Below are 19297 nucleotides of genomic sequence, written 5' to 3'. Positions count from 1 at the left end.
ACAGAGGGAGAGTTTGCCAGCACACACCAAAAGCGCTATAAATGTATAAAAACAACCCTAGAAGGTGTTGTTTACTATATATGCGCTCTTAATATATAAATATCGCCAATTTATGCCCCCCTTCTCTTTGTTACCCTGTTTCTGTAGTGCAGTGCAGGGGAGAGACCTGGGAGCCTTCCTCACCAGCGGAGCTGAGCAGGAAAATGGCGCTGAGTGCTGAGGAGAATAAGCTCCGCCCCTTTTTCGGCGGGCTTTTCCCCGGTTTTTAAGAAACTGGCCTGGGTTAAAATACATACATATAGCCTTAATGGCTATATGTGATGTATTTATTTTGCCACTAAAGGTAATTATATTGCTGCCCAGGGCGCCCCCAGCAGCGCCCTGCACCCTCCGTGACTGAGTCAGTGAGCCGTGTGACAACAATGGCGCACAGCTGCCGTGCTGTGCGCTACCTTCAAGAAGACTGAGGAGTCTTCTGCCGCCTGCTTTCCGGACCTCCGTTCTGCCGTCTCTTCAGCGTCTGTAAGGGGGATCGGCGGCGCGGCTCCGGGACGAACCCCAGGCTGACCTGTGTTCCGACTCCCTCTGGAGCTAAGTGTCCAGTAGCCTAAGACTCCAATCCATCCTGCACGCAGGTGAGTTGGAAATCTCTCCCCTAAGTCCCTCGATGCAGTGATCCTGTTGCCAGCAGGAATCACTGAGATTGAAACCTAAAAAAAAACTTTTCTAAACAGCTCTTTAGGAGAGCCACCTAGATTGCACCCTCTCGGACGGGCACAAAAACCTAACTGAGGCTTGGAGGAGGGTCATAGGGGGAGGAGCCAGTACGCACCATGTGACCTAAAAGCTTTTTTAGATGTGCCCTGTCTCCTGCGGAGCCCGCTATTCCCCATGGTCCTGACGGAGTCCCAGCATCCACTAGGACGTTAGAGAAATTAAAGATTATCTACTGATTACCAAACACTAAACAAGGCGCTGGGTTTTGCAAAATAAAATGACTCTAAAGGTGTGTACACACGGTAAGATCCTTGCTATGCTAAGCGGCACAGTCTACCGAGCCTTGTGATACCGACCCCGCGGGAGTGCGCATCGGGATCAAATCTGTATCGCAAACTGCAGAGGCGTTTCTAGAGAGGAGGGGACCCGTGTGCAGACTCCATGTGTGAGCCCCCTCGTCTCCTGTAGCCGTCACTGGCGCTGTTATCGCTCTCAGCGCTTAGATTCTGGAACAGTGCCAGAGTCTACAGCGCATGCGCTGGACTCCGAAAAAATTTCCACCGCGCCATTTTTTATTAAGTCCTGCGCATGCGCTGTAGACTCTGGCACTGTGCCAAAGACTCTAGCGCTCAGTGCGCTAGCAGCGGCGGTGACAGCTACAAAAGAGGAGATGGCTCACACTTTCCACTAACTTTCCTTGCGATTTTGTCTTTATAGTCAAAACTGAAAGAAGAAATCTCACCGTGAGTACACACCTTCAGACATGGGAGTAATCTTGTGGTTACGTAGTGAGAGGGGTTTGTCAGGTAACTCACATGGGGAGGGGTCAAAGCCATTACTGACAAATCTGCCCTCTGGTGGTGACCTCTATTAATTCTTAGCCTAAGTATAGTTTAATAAAAATTGACTGGATTCACCTCATAGGACTCCTGAGACACAGCAGACAGTCAGTATATCAGAGTACATGGCTCCCCTCATAATCAGAGGATAGCGTACCCTTGTGCTAAGCATCACTGAAATACTCTCTGGTTCCATTATTGATTTTCTAAGTGCTGCAAAAGATGTAAGAGAAAAAGGAATCCTGAAGGACTGACGGCATTTCCAAATCATTTTATTATGTTATCAGACACAAACATAATGGTTCCTTCCTTATGGAGGCTTTATACATAACATACTACAGATTCCGTATGGGAAAGGCAGAAAATATCAACACAAACAGATATGAAGGCAATATTCCAATGCAACATAAACATGTCCTTGCAGAAAAGCATCAATGACCGTACCAGGGGAATGGGGGGTGTTCTAGATCCGCAGAATGAGAGTCTTGCTCAGGAACATAGCTACTAATCTTCCTGGGTGAATGCACGGAACGGACGGATGTGCCACTGGTTGATAAAGAACAGAAAGAGACATAATGAGGTATGAGGCACAGGCTGCTACTTTCTCAAGTTTAAGACTTAAAAAAAATGCAACGGGAAACTATGCGAGAATCGGCACTGCAGACACAGGCGCAATTCCAGCGAGGTAGCTCGTATTATTGAAACAACCTGCCAGACTTACACCAGCTGGACAGGAGTCAAGTGGAACGCAGGCATAAGAAAGAAATGATTATCTACGCTGGGTATTGGTCATATGAAATGTGACATTAGTGGAATAAAAGAGGATTTTTATCCTTACTTCTAAAATCCTTTTCTCCGAGTCCACGGGGGACAACGGGATCACTATGGGGTATAGGTGGTGAGCAGGAGAAAGGAGAAGGGAGACAAGTTAACAGACCACAGATATAAGTCCTGTATCCATCATGGACTCTGAGAAAAGGATTTTACTGGTAAGTACAAATAGCCCTTTTTCTCTAGCATCCAAGGATCACCATGGGCCGTCCGAAAGAAGTCTCCTTAAGCGTCCCGCTCCTTGGCTGCTCTGAGAACTCTACGCTTGAAGCCATCATCTGCGGAGGCAAAAAAATAAAAGGGGGTGATGAATGAAAAATGTCCTAACAGACGTTGTGTCCAGGGGCGTATCACCACATTATCGTGGTGATACGCCCGCAGCCGCCGCCACAATGTATTATTGAGGCCCCCGCCGACGTGGGAGGGCGTTATCTTCCCTGTTCCGCCATAGCGCACCTTCCACATCGGCTGGGCTCGCATCGCTGTCAGCGTATTTCTGCGCATGCGCCCTTCTGCCGTTCGCCCTGCTCGCGCCGCTGGCAGCAGAAGGCGCATGCGCAATTAGGCTGTGTGGACGAGCAATAAAGTTTTAGGCTCAAAATTTCAATAAGAAAAAAAAAACATGCCTGAATGCTGCTGCCACACATCGCCTGGTCGGGGGAGGCGAACCCGACCGGCGGCCTTAGGAGGCGAAAAGTGACAGCAGAGGCAATCATACATTGCCTCTGCCCTTCGTCTCCCATGCTCTACTGCGGGGAAGCGGTAAGCGGCGGGGGCACGCGGCTGTCAGTGCATATGGCATTAACACGCCGTTCATACATTGAAGGGAAGCGCTAGATGCACGCTTCAAGTGCGCTGTGGTCAGCAGAAACCACCGCGCACTTTCATACATCTGCCCCAAAATTTGATAAACGTATGAGCAGAGGATCACTTTGCAGCCTTAATAAAGCTGATCTGTGGAGGCGCAGCACAGCTCACAGCCCTGGTGAAACGTGCACATACCAAGGCAGGTAAGATTAGCCAGCAAATATGCCTAGCTAACAGTCAGGCGGAACCACCTAGTCAACTTCTGCTTAGTACCCGGCCAGCCCTAATTGTTGAAATCATACATAACAAAAAGGGAATCTGACCTGCTACAGCCCCGGGTTCTGTCCACATAAATCTGGAAAGCCCGCACAACGTCTAAGGAGGCCTGTCCCTGAGAAGTATCAGGTACCTGAAATGACGGAACCACAATCCCACAGTCCAAATCAGACCTCCAGACGGTAACTCAGGCATGTTTGATGGATGGCTCAGTCCGGATAGATGGAAAATAAGAAAATGAGAGTGCCAAGATAAGGTGCTCAAATCAAGGACTCCTCATGCCATAGCAATCGCAAGAACAGTCTTCTACGTAAGCCAGCTAAGCACAACCGTATCAAGAGGTTCAAAAGGGGCAGCCTGTAAAACCCTTAGGACTAGAGACAAGTTCCACTGAGCCACCAGTTGAACAAAGGGAGGCTGCACATGGAGAACCCCCTGCAGAAAGTTCTGCACATCAGGCAGAAATGTCCTTTTTCAGCATAAAGTGGCAGAATTGCTGAAATCTAAACTTTTGAGTGAGGAAAGTTGGAAGCCCAAGTCCAGACCCAACTGGGGTAAAGAAGAGAGATTAAAAGATCTATGGTTTAAACCCTGAGCTGCATACATAATCTAAATAGGTTACTCAAATCCTCGGAGTTTGAGTACATTGTTTGGGAGTTGGCATTCCTCAGACATCCAACGGCCTTGAAACATCTGGCTATAGGTTACTGCCTCCAACCCCAAAGACTTGACAGTGGTGATTGACAGACGCTTCGAGCAACAACAACTGAGATGCATAGTGGATCGGTTCCACCTGGCCGCGATCTCCAACTGCAAAGAATGGAATTGAAACAATGCGTATTCCACCATCTCGAAGGTGGGAACAATAGTCCCAAGGACCTACATACAAGAGCGGAAGGAGTTCCAGGAAGGCACGAATCTTGGCCTGTAAGGCCAGGATCATCTTTCTCGGCAAGAAGACCTGCTGGACACTGGAGTCAAGTAACACCCCCAAGTGTAATATCCTTTGGGAAGGAGTGACAGTGGATTTCAGACAATTGATGACCCAACCATGAGGCTGGAGGATTCTGCAGAGATTCCATCAATTTGGCTAACCAGGTAAGGCAGTATTTGGATCCCATGCCTTTGAGATGTGCCCCCATGACTTTGGTGAAGACTTCAGGAGCTGTGGAAAGTCCAAATGGAAAATTGGAAGTGTTCCTACCGAACTGCAAACCTGAGCTAGCGCTGGTGGGAGTTTTGGATGTGAATACGTAAGTAGGCATTTTGGAAATTCAAGGAGGCCATGATATCCCCTGGTTTCAGAGCCAGAATTTTGGAGCGTAGAGACTCCATACCTAATCTGAAAACCTGAAAACGTCTGCTGAATGACTTGAGGTTCAGAACGAGGTGGAATGATACATCCAGGTTATGAAGAAAGGAAGAGGTTGGCCTAAAAGCCTGTGCCTCATTGGCATGTGAGAACTGGGGTTGTAACTCGGAAAGCCAGAAGAGAGTGAATGGACTCTCGTAGATCATCTGCTTTTCTTTGATCTGCTGGAAGTCCTGTGGAAAAAAAAAACTGGGCTGGAGGACATTCCTGGAAGGTAAGTGCATTACTCTGGGAAACTATGCCCTTTACCAAAGCGTCCAAAGTCATTTACGTCCAGATACCAGCAAAAAGCAGAAGACAGCCTCTGACCCTGGAAGTTCCCAGGTGGAGGCCCATCCCATCAGACAGAAGGCTTGTTGGCCGGGTTGGCAACTGGGCAGACCAGGCCTGTTTACCACTGGAAATCGAACTCATAGTTGAAGAGCTCTTGAACCTGTAGAAAGACTAGCCCATAGCCTTACCTTGCAGGCGAAAGGTGCGGAAAGTAGAAGGACGCAACCTAGGTGCTGCTGCAGAGGCTAGAAATGTTGTTTTGGAAGCCGCCACTGTAGCTACAATTATGCACAATTCTGGAAAGAGCAGCACATCTGAAAAGGAAGAGCCCCTAGAGCCGTCTTGGAATCTGCATCGGCACGCCATGTATGAGCCTGAGGGCTATCATGGCAGCGATTGCAGAAACGGAAACTTTAGAAGTGAGGATACCAGAGTCACTAGTGGCCTCACCCAGGTAAGTTTCCTCCCCCTGGATATGCTCAACTAGAGACAATAAGACCTATGAGCACCAGAGTGAAGACCTCTTTCAAGTGAGTCCGCCTAACATCCTACGGTCTTAGCGACCAAAGCGGAAGTGAAAGCTGGGTGCATGACCGCCCCAATCATTAGAATATTTTAAGAAAATTTTCCATCTTCCTATCCACCAGATCCTTAAGGGAAGCAGTGTTTGGACTTAACTAAACTGGCACTGTGGAGGAACTTGGGAATGACTTCCATTTTGCCTTATCTGCCGATAGAGGATAAAATTTAAAATTGCATTTAGATCCCAAAAACCGCTCGTTAGGATGAGCCCACGCCTCTGATAGGAGGTCTTCCAGCTAAGAGGAGGAAGGGAATTCAGCTGCTGGCCTTCTTCTGACGCTTAAACAAAGGAGCATCAGGCTTAAGACTGATCCTAGTCCTTAATCAAAAGTATGGATCTAACCACCTTGATTAGGGCTTCATTAACCACCTGTGTTTGGGAACAGATGAGTTTCCATGTCTGAAGAAATTGAGATGTTGTCCTCATGGAGCCAGCCCACACTATTAAACTCTTAAAGTGCCAATGGCTCCTGGTGGACTCATCTATACCCCATGGTACTAATGTGGACCCCAGCATCCTCTAGGACTTAAGAGAAATAGAAATAAGTGAGGCTACAACACTGTATATGGCAATAAGTTTCTGTGAACCCTAACAAATTAGTGTTCACACTAAACATTAGGTTAAACAGGAAAAAAAAAGCACAGTCGTGAAGTGTAAAGGGAGAAAGATACAGCAGTGAAAAACAAAGTACAGACCAACAAAGTACTCCTATACACTTTAAATCAAACAAGTACACAGAACATTCAATGCAGATAACAAATAGGAATGGGCAATATAATGCTCCGGAAACCAGGCCTGACCGCGGGTGCGATATAGGTCAGCAGAGACAGGCACTGTGGAGAGAGAGAGAGAGAGAGAGAGAGAGAGAGAGAGAGACAGACACACACACACACACACACACACACCAAGAGCATTCCTCCCCCTACTGGCAACCCCAAGGGACGTAGTCGCTACAATTATAGTGCCCCATTGCCAAATGACTGGTGGTCTAGTGGGGCTGCAGAGAAGACCTGGCCCCCCCATAGATGTTAGCGAAAGGTATCCGCCCTGAGACAACACTTATAATCACCTGTCTGGAGCACCTGCTGCAGATTCGGCCTTTGACAATGTTTCCTGATAGGTCAGAGGTGGCTAGCCCTGTAAAGATAAACCAGGAAAACATCACACAACTGGAATAAGAAGTAATATTAATGGGTACAGCAACAGACTGAGGGGTCTATTTACCAAGGCCTTAGATGGAGGTTAAGAGGGCAGAGATAAAGTACCAGCCAATCAGTGTCTGTCACGTCACAGGCTGGGTTTGCAAAAAAATGACAGCTAGGAGCTGATTGGCTGGTACTTAATCTCTGTCCACTTTATCTCCATCTACAGCTTCGTAAATAGACCCCTGACTCACCTTGGAGTAAGAGGAAGGGCCGAGCCATGGGAGGGGTGTGCCAATACTGGGCATCATTCAGAGGCTTCAGGGTCTCCACGGGTAAGACTTCCGTCAGGCCGTAATCCACGAAGAATACGACTGCATTGTCGGAAACCACGTCATTCACCCAGCACCTGTGTGGGAAGCAAACATTTAATAATTTCTTTATATAGACCGTTACACTAGCCATACACTTTGCAATGATATGAATTGTAAGGGTTTAGTATGTAGCAGTGAATATAACACCCACCTGCACAATGTTCTTTCCTCTCCCGCGAAGGTGACCCGTGCCAAGCACCGCATACCTCTCTGAACATCTCCCTTGTTCAGGTAGGGCAGCTGCGTTTCTACCTGCACCAAGCTGTTGCAGAGATCGATCAAAGTGACGCACGTTTCCTGCGAGTGCACAGATACTCATTACTGACCTGTTAACAGAGCCCTTAATGACAGAGAACACGAGTGACCGACACTCACCTTATTCATGATCACACCCCAGAAGTAGGCGATACCCGGATACACATGGGTGACTAGTAACGCCAGTTCTCCGCTCAGATTCACAAGTTCTTCCAGCCAGCTTAAGTCACTGTAGCAGTCCTTCAGCATGCTGACGAGGAAAGCTCCACTGTGTAACACAATATTGTGTGCCAATCAGAACACAGAAGATAATCTATTCAATAAAATTTGGGATGCCAAGGTTGAAAACTGCCCCCTGGTGGCCAAATTAAAATAACACTAACAGCAATACCAAGAAATCATTTGTGAATGAAAAAGGCCTTATAAATAAGTACCTCTAATTTAGCAATCTGAGAAACCAGAAGGCATACAATCAGCTGCAACCTCAAAAAATACTGCTCTGCACAGTAAGGTGAAAATCAATAATGGGACATTTTCCAATAGAGAGAAAAGTGGAGACAACGCACAAGTCTGTGTTCCCTGCAAACCTCTATATATCCGTGTACCTCATCTCTGCAGGAATCATGGAGGAGTTTCTGTGGGCTCTGCCATCGGCTGGTCCATCTCCTGGTGACAGACCAGATAACTGTCCATTAATGGCTACTTAAGCCCTTATTGGCATTTATTAAAAATGTAATTTGAAAAACAAAAACAAAAGGACCACAGAGCAGAAATTAAAGTGAAACCTCTCCTGTAGCTACAAGGGTCTGGGGAATTTTTATTAAATATTGAATTAGCAAAAATTTTTTTTATAAAAGTAAAAAATAAAAACCGGTCGGGAGCTGAGAATAAATAATTATTAAATATTTGTACACTGACAGGCAACATGATGCACTTCTAGGACCCTGTAACCTTGTAAGAGGGCAGCTCTGTTCCCCAAACTCAATAATTTAAATCACTATACACACACGCTTCAAATTCTCTTACCCCCCCCCCCCTAACTGTTGCCCATCACTACGGCAGCCTCCCAACATTTGATGAGGTCGCAGGGACATAATGTCAGAGCTCACCTCAATCCTTGGCTTTTTCTCATGCTGGCCACAAGTTTAGGCAGATTGGTTTAAGCGAATTAACTGCTGGGCAAATGATATCCTCACCCAGCATCTACCCCTTCCTGGAAAGTGGCGAAAAGCTGCTAAATAAGGGAAAATAAGCCAAGTATAGCCTGAGTAGATGTTGGCAGGCCATCGCATCCACTTGGAGGAGCTTCTATGGCGCCTAATGATGGGCAGTTGTATGGCAAGCTGATGAGAAGTAAACCAAGCATACACAAGGGGCAGGGGCATTCCCTCTGGCCTCATTTAAGATTAACCAAGCCCGAGTGGAGACGGAGAGGAAAGAGACTAAAGGAAGGAAGAGAGAGAGGAACCAAACAGGGGCCAGAAGGACCCAATGAAGGATAGAAGTTCCTCAACAAACACAATGCAGTGAAGAGACTGCAGACAATACAAACCAAGCAAAAACAAAGCAACCAACACAAAACAGCCAACACAATAGCGGCAGGAGGGTGTCCAGTATCCACCATGAATTTGGAGAAAGGGATTTATCATCAACTATAAAATCCTGGTATCTCCTGCATCCACTGGGGACAGCCCAAAGCTGTCCTCACAGCAGCTAGGCACTGAGGAACTTGCGCACTTGGCTTCTTTGGACGCATGTGTATCAAACCGGTAAAACCTGACAAACGTGTTGACCGAAGACCAGGTGGCAGCATGACAGAGCGGAGCCAAAGAAACCCCACACTGCACAGCCCACAAGGACTGAGTGGAGTTCCCCAATATAGACCCAGGCGGCGGCTGACCACTGGCAACATAGGTCTGGCAAATGACCATATGGATCCGCCTGGAAATGGCACTCTTGGAAGCAGGCCAGTCCCGCATATGGGAATCATAGGTGACAGAGACCATTCGTCTTACGCAAGGTGGCGGGAAAAGCAACAACCCCCCCCAAAGGGCCCAGACCACATCCAAAGAGTGGAAAGAGACATCAGCAGAGAAAAGTATTAGAACCACAATAGGCTGGTTAATGTTGAAACTCGATGTGACCTTAGGCAAAAAGGAAGGCTTTGCACAGGGGATAGCCCAGTTACAAAAAACAAGATAAGAACAACAAGATAACCCCCTCTCAACTGGAGCAAAACTAATTTTCCACATCAAATATTTGAGATCCACCTCATTTCAAAGACTCAAAAACCGCAGACTAGAGAAATCTTATAACGAAGTTTTAGTCCCACGGAGCCGTAGGAGGAATAAATGGTGGCTGAACACGAACACCTTCTGCAGAAAAGTTTGAAGTTCTGAAATCTAGGCCAACCAACGTTGAAAAAAGATGGATAAGGCAGAAACCTGCACCTTTAAAAGGAGCATTGTTGAAAACCTGCGTCCAGACTGGCCTGAAGAACAGGAGAAGACGTGTGAGCAGGAAAGAGGTAATAGGTAACCGGCAACGCTCACATCAAGAGATGCAAGAACACCAGATGCGATAATGAGCAGCTTATACTGGCTTCCTGGTCTTAAGTATAGTTGGAATCACACCTTCAGGAATGCCCTTATCCCTCAGAATCGGGGCGTCACCACCAGCCACGCTGTTACACGCAGACTAGGTAAGTCCAGACCCTGCTGAAGGAGATCGTGCCAGAGTGGCCAAGGATGGTCGTGTAGGAGCTGAAAAAAAAAGCTCAAATACCAAAACCGACTGGGCCAGTATGAAGCCACGAGAATTTTCCGGATCCGAGGCATTAGAGGGAACGGCGGAAACAGATACAGAAGGAGAAAGTGCACCAAATGGACAGTGCATCCGCTGCCACCACCGCTGGCTCCCAAGTCCTGGAACTTTACCATGGTAGATTGTAATTGAGCCACGACACGATCAGGTCGACCCCAACAACATATCACCTGCAGGAAAAACATCCTGATGAAGGGATGCAGATCCTGGCAACTTAGATAGGCCACACTTCCCAATTTTTAACCCCGGGAATGAACACGTCCAATATGGCCGGAGCATGCTTCTCTGCCCTCTCTAGAATATGAGAAGACTCCCTTCATGGCCAAATGGCTCCAAGTGCCCCCCCCCCCCCCCTTCTCCCCCACCATGTCTGTTTAGATCGGAGACAGCCATGGAATTGTCAGACTGCACTGAGATGACAAGTTGCCATCAGTGGGTTGAAGATCCCAAGTACAGTAGTTCCAGAACTTTAATTGGCAGGAGATCTTCCTAGCGAGATCACCAACCATGAAAATGAGCATGTAGGACTACTGCCCCCCAACCTGGCATCTGTGGTCAACAGATCCAATCCTAGATCACAAATAGATTGGCCCCAAGATGGTCTGCATTCATCAACTACAGGAGGGAGTGACAAATCTAAGGGGCGTGCCATACAAGCCGATGTAACAGAAGGTGGAATCCTGTACACTGGGATAACAAGTTCAGTTGAAATGTCCGCGAATGAAAGCTGCCGACATGAATCACCTCGAAGGAAGCCACTATCTTGTCCAGCAAACACATGCATAAATGACACGGACACACACCGCTTCTTAAGCGCCAAACGGACCATCGATTGAATCGCCTGGAATTTGTCCAGAGGATGAATAACTCTCTGCAAGGATGTGTTGAAAATCATGTCCAGGAACAGAAGACGCTGAGACGGTACCAGACTGGATGTCTTGAAGTTTCCAATCCAATCGTTAGAGATGAAAACATGATGGGTCACAGTCACCTGATACAGCAAAGCACCTGTCGGCAGTGCCTTGAGAAGGCCGTTGAGGTAAGGAACAATGGCCCTCATTCCGAGTTGTTCGCTCGTTATTTTTTTACGCTACGGAGCGATTAGTCGCAAACTGCGCATGCGCAATGTTCGCAGTGCGCCTGCGCCAAGTAAATTTGCACAAAAGTTTGTTATTTTACTCACGGCCTAACGAGGTTTTTTCATCGTTCTGCTGATCGTAGTGTGATTGACAGGAAGTGGGTGTTTCTGGGCGGAAACTGACCATTTTCTGGGAGTGTGCGAAAAAACGAAGGCGTGTCAGGGAAAAACGCGGGAGTGTCTGGAGAAACGGGGGAGTGGCTGGGCGAACACTGGGTGTGTTTGTGACGTCAAACCGGGAACGAAATTGACTGAACTGATCGCAGTGTAGGAGTAAGTCTCGAGCTACTCAGAAACAGCTAATAAATTTCTATTCGCAATTCTGCTAATCTTTCGTTCGCAATTCTGCTAAGCTAAGATGCACTCCCAGAGGGCGGCGGCTTAGCGTGTGCAATGCTGCTAAAAGCAGCTAACGAGCGAACAACTCGGAATGAGGGCCAATGGTCACTCCCAGAGATTGTAGGTGAGCCACCATCACCTTCGTGAACACCAAAGAGGTCGAAAGAGTGAGCTTGAAATTGGAAGTGGGGGTCCAGAATGGCAAAATGCAAGAATGCCCAATGGAGGTTTCCAAATCGGAATGTGCAGGTATGCATCCCGGATATCCAAGGATACCAGACACTTCCCTGGCTCCATACTTGCGATCACTGAGTGTAAGGATTACATCTTGAACCTGCTTCGGAACCACAATAATACTGGAATAAAAACTCAGCTAGTATGACAGTTCTGGGACAATCACGGCAGAAACAAGAGAGAAAAAAATAAAAATAAAAAGTGTAATTTACCACAATCACCATGGTCAGGCTGCGGCACAAGCTCCAGGGCCTGCAATGACAGTTAGACCATTAGGAATGTGACACATTTCCAGTCCTGCCACAATGAGAACAGCAGAAAGAGCACATCTGGTTACCGGCATCGGGGGAAGCTCAGGTTCTGTTTTGCTTTGCGTCACTCCATCCAGCTCATTAAACATGGACACTACAGTCAGACAGGACCCTTTAAACATAGTCCCATTAAGATGAGTCAGTGCCTGGATTACGTCCTCGTCGGAAGTCACATCCACAACAGCAATACTGAGATAAAAAGATACATAAGAGTAGACTAACAGAAAATATACGTTATGGTATAAACTTACCATTGATAACAGTATTTCTCCTAAGTCCACAGGATAACAATGGGATATGATAAAGTGACAGCGGACTTGCACAAATCGGTCAAAGCTTTTCCGGCCTCCCAGCATGCAACAGGCCCGTCCACATAGCCCCGCCTCATTGCTCAGGCAAATCAGTTGTATTCCAAAGCTCAAGGCAGGAGCATCATAGATATCCCTAATCAGGCAATAAGAACACACATGCACACCTTTCCGTACAAGGAGGAAGAGGTTAGTGAATAAAAGGATCCTCAAAATCAGGTGTGTCAGGGTGGGATCCCTGTGGATCCTGTGCATTTAGGAGAAATACAGTCATCAACGTTAAGTTCTTACCATAACGTACATTTCTCTGGCAGGGTCCACAGGTTATCCACAGGATAACAGTGGGATTTTCCAAAGCAATTTAGTGGTGGGGACGCTCCTGACTGGACAGGAGAATCCTTCGCCCGAATTCAGCGTCATGAGAGGCAAAAGTATCCAAGGCATAATGTCTAATGAATGTGTTAATGGAAGACCATGTGGCTGCCTTACGTATCTGTTCTGCTGAAGCACCACGTTGTGCTGCCCATGATGGACCTACATTACTAGTAGAGTGAGCAGACACATTAGCCGCAACAGGGAGATCAGCCTGAGAATATGCTTCTGAAATAAGTCATCCGAAGCCATCTTGCTAGCAGGCCACCCTCTCTTGTGAAATCCGTAGAGAATGAAGAGAGAATCTGTCTTTCTGATAGTACTGGTACGATCCACGTAGATCCTTAATGCACGGACCATGTCCAGCGATGCATCTCCCGCGGAAAGGCCCGGTACCTGGAAAGGCGGGACTACGATTTCATCATTGAGGTGGAATTTAGACACCACCTTCGGAAGATACCCAGATCTAGTTCTGAGAACGGCTTTACCTGGATTAAAAAAAAAAAAAAAAACAGAAATGGGGAAGGACATGATAATCCCCCTAAATCTGATACTCTTCTAGCTGACTCCATAGCCAGTAGAAAGAGAACTTTAGCTGTCAACCATTTAAGATACACTTTATTAAGTGGTTCAAACGAGGCAACTTGAAGGGCTTTCAGGACTAGACTTAAGTCCAAAGCACTGTAGGAGGAACAAAAGGAGGTTGAATGCGCAGCATTCCCTGGAAAAAAGTACGCACATCCTGTAAATTGGCAATTTTCTTTTGAAACCATACAGTCAATGCTGATACTTGCACTCTCAAGGAAGCCACCTTCAAACCCTTATCCATTTCTGCCTGAAAGAAATCTAAGACCCTGGATCCTCTGAAAGATTTTGGGTCCATACTTCTTTCACTGCACCAAAGAATATAGGTCTGCCATATTCGGTGATAAATGCGAGCTGAGGAAGGTTTCCTTGCTCTGAGCATAGTTTGAATTACCTGTTGTGAGAATCCTCTTGACATCAGGATAGAGGTTTTAAGAGCCACGCCGTCAAAGACAGTCGATCCAGATGTCTGTGATAACAAGGACCATGCATCAGCAGATCTGGATGTTGAGGGAGCAGAAGTGGAACATCCTGCGACATCCTCTGCAGATCTGTGTACCAATGTCTTCTGGGCCAAGCCGGAGCTATTAGTATCACGGCACCTTTTCCTTGCTTTATCTTTCTCACCACCCTGGGTAATAGGGAGATTGGAGGAAACCCACAAGCCAGAAGAAAATACTATTTCACAGACAGGGCATCCACAAAGATCGCTCTGGGATCCTTTGTTCTTGACCTGTATGTGAGCACTTTGTTGTTCAGACAGGACGCCATGAGATCTCTCTGGCAACCCCCACTTGTCTACTAGCGTCTGGAAGACCTCCGTGTGTAGAGCCCATTCGCTTGCCTGAATGGCGTGTCGACTGAGAAAGTCCGCTTCCCAGTTTAGGACTCCCGGAACAAACACTGCGGACAAGGCTGAAATGATGAAGTTCTGCCCACTTTAGTATGTGACTTACCGCCATCGCTTTTCGGCTGCGAGTTCCTCCTTGATGGTTAAGGTACGCCACTGCCGTCGCATTGTCCGAGCAGATCTGGACTTGTTTTCCCCGAAAAATGTCCTTTGCCTGAATCAGTGACATGTATATGGCCCGAAGTTCCAATATGTTTATTGGCAGGCAACTTTCTTACTTGGTCCACTGCCCCTGAAAACACAACCTTCCTGACACTGCTCCCCAGCCCTGGAGACTGGCATCTGTTGTCAGAATTTCCCAATCTGAAATCCGAAAGGGTCTCCCCTTTCCAGATGGGATGTCTGTAGCCACCAGGCTAATGACTTTCTTACTTCTATCGTAAGAAACAGTCTGTGTTTTTATCATCTGATGCAACCCATTCCATTTGGCAAGAATCAAACGCTGCAGAGGCCTCGAGTGGAATTGTGCATACTCCACCATGTCGAATGTTGACACCATCAAACCCATCACGCACATTGCTGCGTGAAAGGATACCTTCTGACTGTGTAACAAGTCCTGAATGCTTGACTGGACCTTTGATATCTTGTTCAGAGGTAAACTTACTCTCTGAAGACTTGAATCCAGTACAGCCCCCAAGTGAATCATCCGTTGTGACGGAACCAGAGATGATTTTGCCCAATTTATGAGCCACCCGTGTTTCTGCAGACACGTTATCGTCTGTTGCAGATGACCTAAGAGCAAATCCTGCGTCTGTGCCAGGAATAAAAGATTGTTGAGGTATGGAAATATTCTTATCCCCTGCTGGCGGAGATAAGCTGCCATTACAACCATAATCTTGGTAAATAGTCTGGTAGCTGTGGCTAACCCAAAAGGTAGGGCCTGGAACTGAAAACGCTGTTAAAAGGATAGCGAACCTGATATAGCACTGATAGGACAGTGCTATAGGCACATGTAGGTAAGCATCCTGTATATCCAGGGATACCGCGTAATCCCCTGGCTCCATGGCCAAAATGATGTAACGTTACGCCTCCATGTGAAAAAGAGGTACCCAAATGTATTTGTCCAGTACTTTGAGATTGAAAATAGGCCAAAAAGACCCATTTGTATATCCCCATTGTATCTGCACTCCAGTGGCCCCTAGTGGATGAAGGAGAAAAGTGTGGGATACAGGGAGACTCACCTCGCTTCCAAAACCTATTAATACGTTAGCGAACGTTGAGTGGATCCAGACGCTACTAGTGTACACTGCCGCTCCATGAACCTATAGTTAACACAAACGCACCAGTCACACAGCCGCCTATGCTGCGACTGGGTCCCCTACGTGTACAGTGTCTGAGACGGAGGCAGAAAACAGTTCATGGCGGAGGAAACTGGTCATGAACCAGGGGGGAGGGGCGACCAGGAGAGCATCTGACTCCCCACTGCTGACATCAACCTTAGGGATCGCGGCCTCATAATATTCCTGGAGCCTCTGATCCCAAGCGCTGGTGCACCCGAGGTGGCAGGCCACGTCAGCAACTGTTTAGTGGTCTCCCAAAACAGTGCGGTCGTGTCCGTATTCCCCTTCTAAGTGGTACCGATGCCTTACCTTCTCCCCGTGCTCCGGTTACAGCCTGGTAACGTCTGCTGGCCTGCTAGTATATCCGACACAGACATCCGCTGAAACAGCACTGAACATGGTCCGGCTCCTGCCGCACCAAACAAAAAACTGATTTGCCTGAACAAGGAGGCGGGGATATATGGACAAGCCCGTTGCATGTTGGGAGGCCGGAAAAGCTTTGACCGACTGGTGCAAATCCGCTGTTGCTCCATCATATCCCATTGTCTTCTTGTGGATAACCTGTGGACCCTACCGGAGAAAACAAACCAACCTAAGTTCCACTGGGGCAGGGATTGATGTGAATGGTAAAATATTCTCTGTCAAGTGCTGCGGAATATGTTTGCGCTATATACATAACTGTACACTGATTATACAGTTTTATTACTCATAATGCCTGGCTACAGCGTCAGCTCCGTGTATTGTCTTATACATATGTATACAATATTACCCAGAATGCCTGGCTGCAGCGCTAGTGGTGTTTTTATCCTATATAATAGAAGGCTAACATTGCGCCTCACCTCGAGGATGGGGGCGGGGTTTTTTTTTGGGGGGGGGGGTGAACGGTCACAAGTGCTGATATCACGGATACATTGTTTCGTCATTCTGACAGGCTGGTAACTAGTGTGTAAATATTTCCTACAGATCTTTTGCATCATATTAAGTCTCTTATTCAGTCTGAGAATTAAATGCCATTACCATTTCTCACTGTTCTGTGGTCTCCACACACTCAGGGGATTGTAGCTGTCAAACAGCAATAACAGATCTTTCTGAAATCAGAAACAAATGAACAATTGATTAATTGTCTGCAAATGGATATTACAGTTAGGCACCACCGGTGAGCGTATAGTTGTTAACCCAAAAGCTTTTACAATTGTAATCTGTATGTGATTTACTACTGTTGAAGGCCATGTTAAGATACCAAGTTATTTTGTGACGTATGAAAAGTGGGTGTCCTTAAGTCGTGACTGACGAAACGCTAGTCTAGAATGGGATAATACCGCATTACACTGGGCGCATTTGGTATGAGCGTCTCATTTTAGAAAATGTATCCGCGGCGCTATACTCTGCTTCTTGCCAAACACTCCTAAAATTTCAATGGGATGTAAAAAGCTACTACTATTTATCTCCTCGGTAGCTAAAAAATGCATATCACAACAATGGATTACCTCCACACCCCCATCACTTATTATGTTCAAGGAAAAATTGTTTCAAGTGTTTAAACTTAAATGGACTGAAACTACGCTTCATAAAGGATTCTCAAACTGAACAATTTTTTTCAATATGGGAAAGTTACATAGAGACCTTACCCATAGAAACCAGACCGCAAATACATAAATGTTTCCGTATGACCCTCTGGTATGAAACTAGAATATTCTTACAAGATCCACCTATCTCCCTAAATTAAAACATGGTGGATGACTTGGACATGCTTGGCTTTCACTCTTTTTTTTATTTTATTTTTAGTCCGTTGTTTTTTCTCTCTTTTATATGATTACAATGTAAAAACAGTCATACATATCTATTTTATTATACCTGGAGGAAGGAAAATTGTCAGAAAATGTATGCAATGATTCTCTTTTTGTTTTGTTCAATTGTTAAATTTATTGTACAATTTGCAATAAAAAATAAAAAAATGTATCCGCGGATTGTTACCGAGAAACAAATATGATCAGTACAATTTAGCTAATACGAAAGGGTCATTGGGCCATGGAAGTGTTCGTGATACACTAAGCGCCCTTCAGGACCTACAACTATAGCTATTGCTGTAACTGGTAGTTCCTTTACAATAGTACAAGTCGTGACAATGTCCAGGTTGTTACATTTGGGAAAAAACAAAACACATAACATAACTCTAGCTATTGTATCTGCACTCCAGTGGCCCCTAGTGGATGAAGGAGAAATATGGTCACCGAGCAGTTGGGCCAGAACCAATGAGCTCATAGGTGGCACTTTGCAGGACTTTAGAGCCAAGATCAGGACACACAGTAAAATGAGAATGGATGGCTCGTCAGACATGAAATGAAAAACCTCATCTGAAGGGACAAGTCGTCTGGGTCGAAGCAATACCTCAGGTAGTCTCCCAGCTACCCAAGCATGGCAAGGTCAGTTAAATGGTCAGGGCAGAATAAGTAACAACTCTGCATCACTATCTGTATATAGCTACCAAGACTTCCAAGGACCAAAGTGACCATGAACACGGCAATGTATTCCAGGAGTTTAGCGTCTATACCTGCCAGGCCAGAACAGAGACATGCCTCTTCTCCATCAGATATAACCACTCAATCCAACACCTTGAAGTAAATTGGGACTTTAGAGGTGTCTGAGAGACATATAAAATAAGCACATGTGGAAACGCCCAAATCTTATGCCCAGCACACTTATGCAAACCAAACTGGTCAGAACTAGCGAGGGAAAAGCTCTAAGAAACGCTGTGTTCAAATGAAACCCAAGCAAAGTGGACATTTAATTGTTTGTCGCTCCCATCTAAACTTCCTGGGAGCTACTGAACTGGAGCAACGAGCCCCGAGGATGCATTTATTAAAGATTACTGCTTGCACCCTTATGAGGTGCAAGTAATAATCAGTGTAAAGTAGGCTTTGGGGCTGGTTACAGTGACTGCAGAACTCCAGACACTTAGCACAGGAGAAGCTGCTTAATACGGGTAATCCCGCAATGGCACACAATGAGCAGCTCCCATGTAGTTTATACAAAGCTACAGACAAATGAATCACACCCCCCAAGAGATGTACCGTTAGCAGGAGAAAGTACAATTCGCCAGACGGCTTTCACCAGGATATGATCCAGCTTCCAAGAGGATTGATAAAGCTAAATATTTACCTTTTAACATAAGCTATTTACTAATACCGTAAAGCCGTAATGGCCGCTAAACCTCGTGCACGTGCTACGTACTTTGTACGCTATTTGCGTACAAAGACCTCACACGTGGTACGCAAGTTACGTACACACGCTGCGCTGGGTGTACGGAATACACACAGCGAGCGTACACACAGACAATAACCTTTTTAAACCTTAAACACAGAATATGCTTACACTGTAAACCTTAATACCGTGGTACTATAATGGTGTAACACTGAACCTTTGTGAGTATGCAAGCTGTTTGAGCAATTGAGATGCTCTGAAACCCTTAGCACTTATATGGTAAATCACACAAACACTTGTTAAGGTTCCAACACCTTACCAGATGAT

At 46.3% G+C, this 19297-nt stretch overlaps 1 protein-coding gene across 3 annotated transcripts in view; it reads right to left on the bottom strand.

Annotated features, from left to right (window-relative positions):
* Positions 1-1812: 1812 nt before the first annotated feature.
* TDRD10 (tudor domain containing 10) overlaps positions 1813-19297 on the bottom strand; it is a 44242-nt gene continuing 26757 nt past the window's right edge. For 2 of the 3 annotated variants that reach the window (XM_063946833.1, XM_063946832.1), the window contains exons 10-18: positions 16787-16857; positions 12341-12503; positions 12216-12255; positions 8075-8135; positions 7590-7737; positions 7366-7511; positions 7095-7249; positions 6768-6835; positions 1813-2102 (exon numbers count right to left, since the gene is read on the bottom strand). In XM_063946833.1, the coding sequence (XP_063802903.1) occupies positions 2061-2102; positions 6768-6835; positions 7095-7249; positions 7366-7511; positions 7590-7737; positions 8075-8135; positions 12216-12255; positions 12341-12503; positions 16787-16857 (894 nt within the window). In that variant the 3' untranslated portion in view covers positions 1813-2060. The remainder of the gene's footprint in view (positions 2103-6767; positions 6836-7094; positions 7250-7365; positions 7512-7589; positions 7738-8074; positions 8136-12215; positions 12256-12340; positions 12504-16786; positions 16858-19297) is intronic. The other variant, XM_063946834.1, reaches the window with a different exon arrangement.

The sequence above is a fragment of the Pseudophryne corroboree genome, chromosome 12 (assembly GCF_028390025.1).
Source record: "Pseudophryne corroboree isolate aPseCor3 chromosome 12, aPseCor3.hap2, whole genome shotgun sequence".
NCBI classification, from domain to species: Eukaryota; Metazoa; Chordata; class Amphibia; order Anura; family Myobatrachidae; genus Pseudophryne; species Pseudophryne corroboree.
The sequence above is the reverse complement of the archived record's forward strand: the minus strand, read 5'-3'. Positions and strand labels throughout refer to the sequence as shown.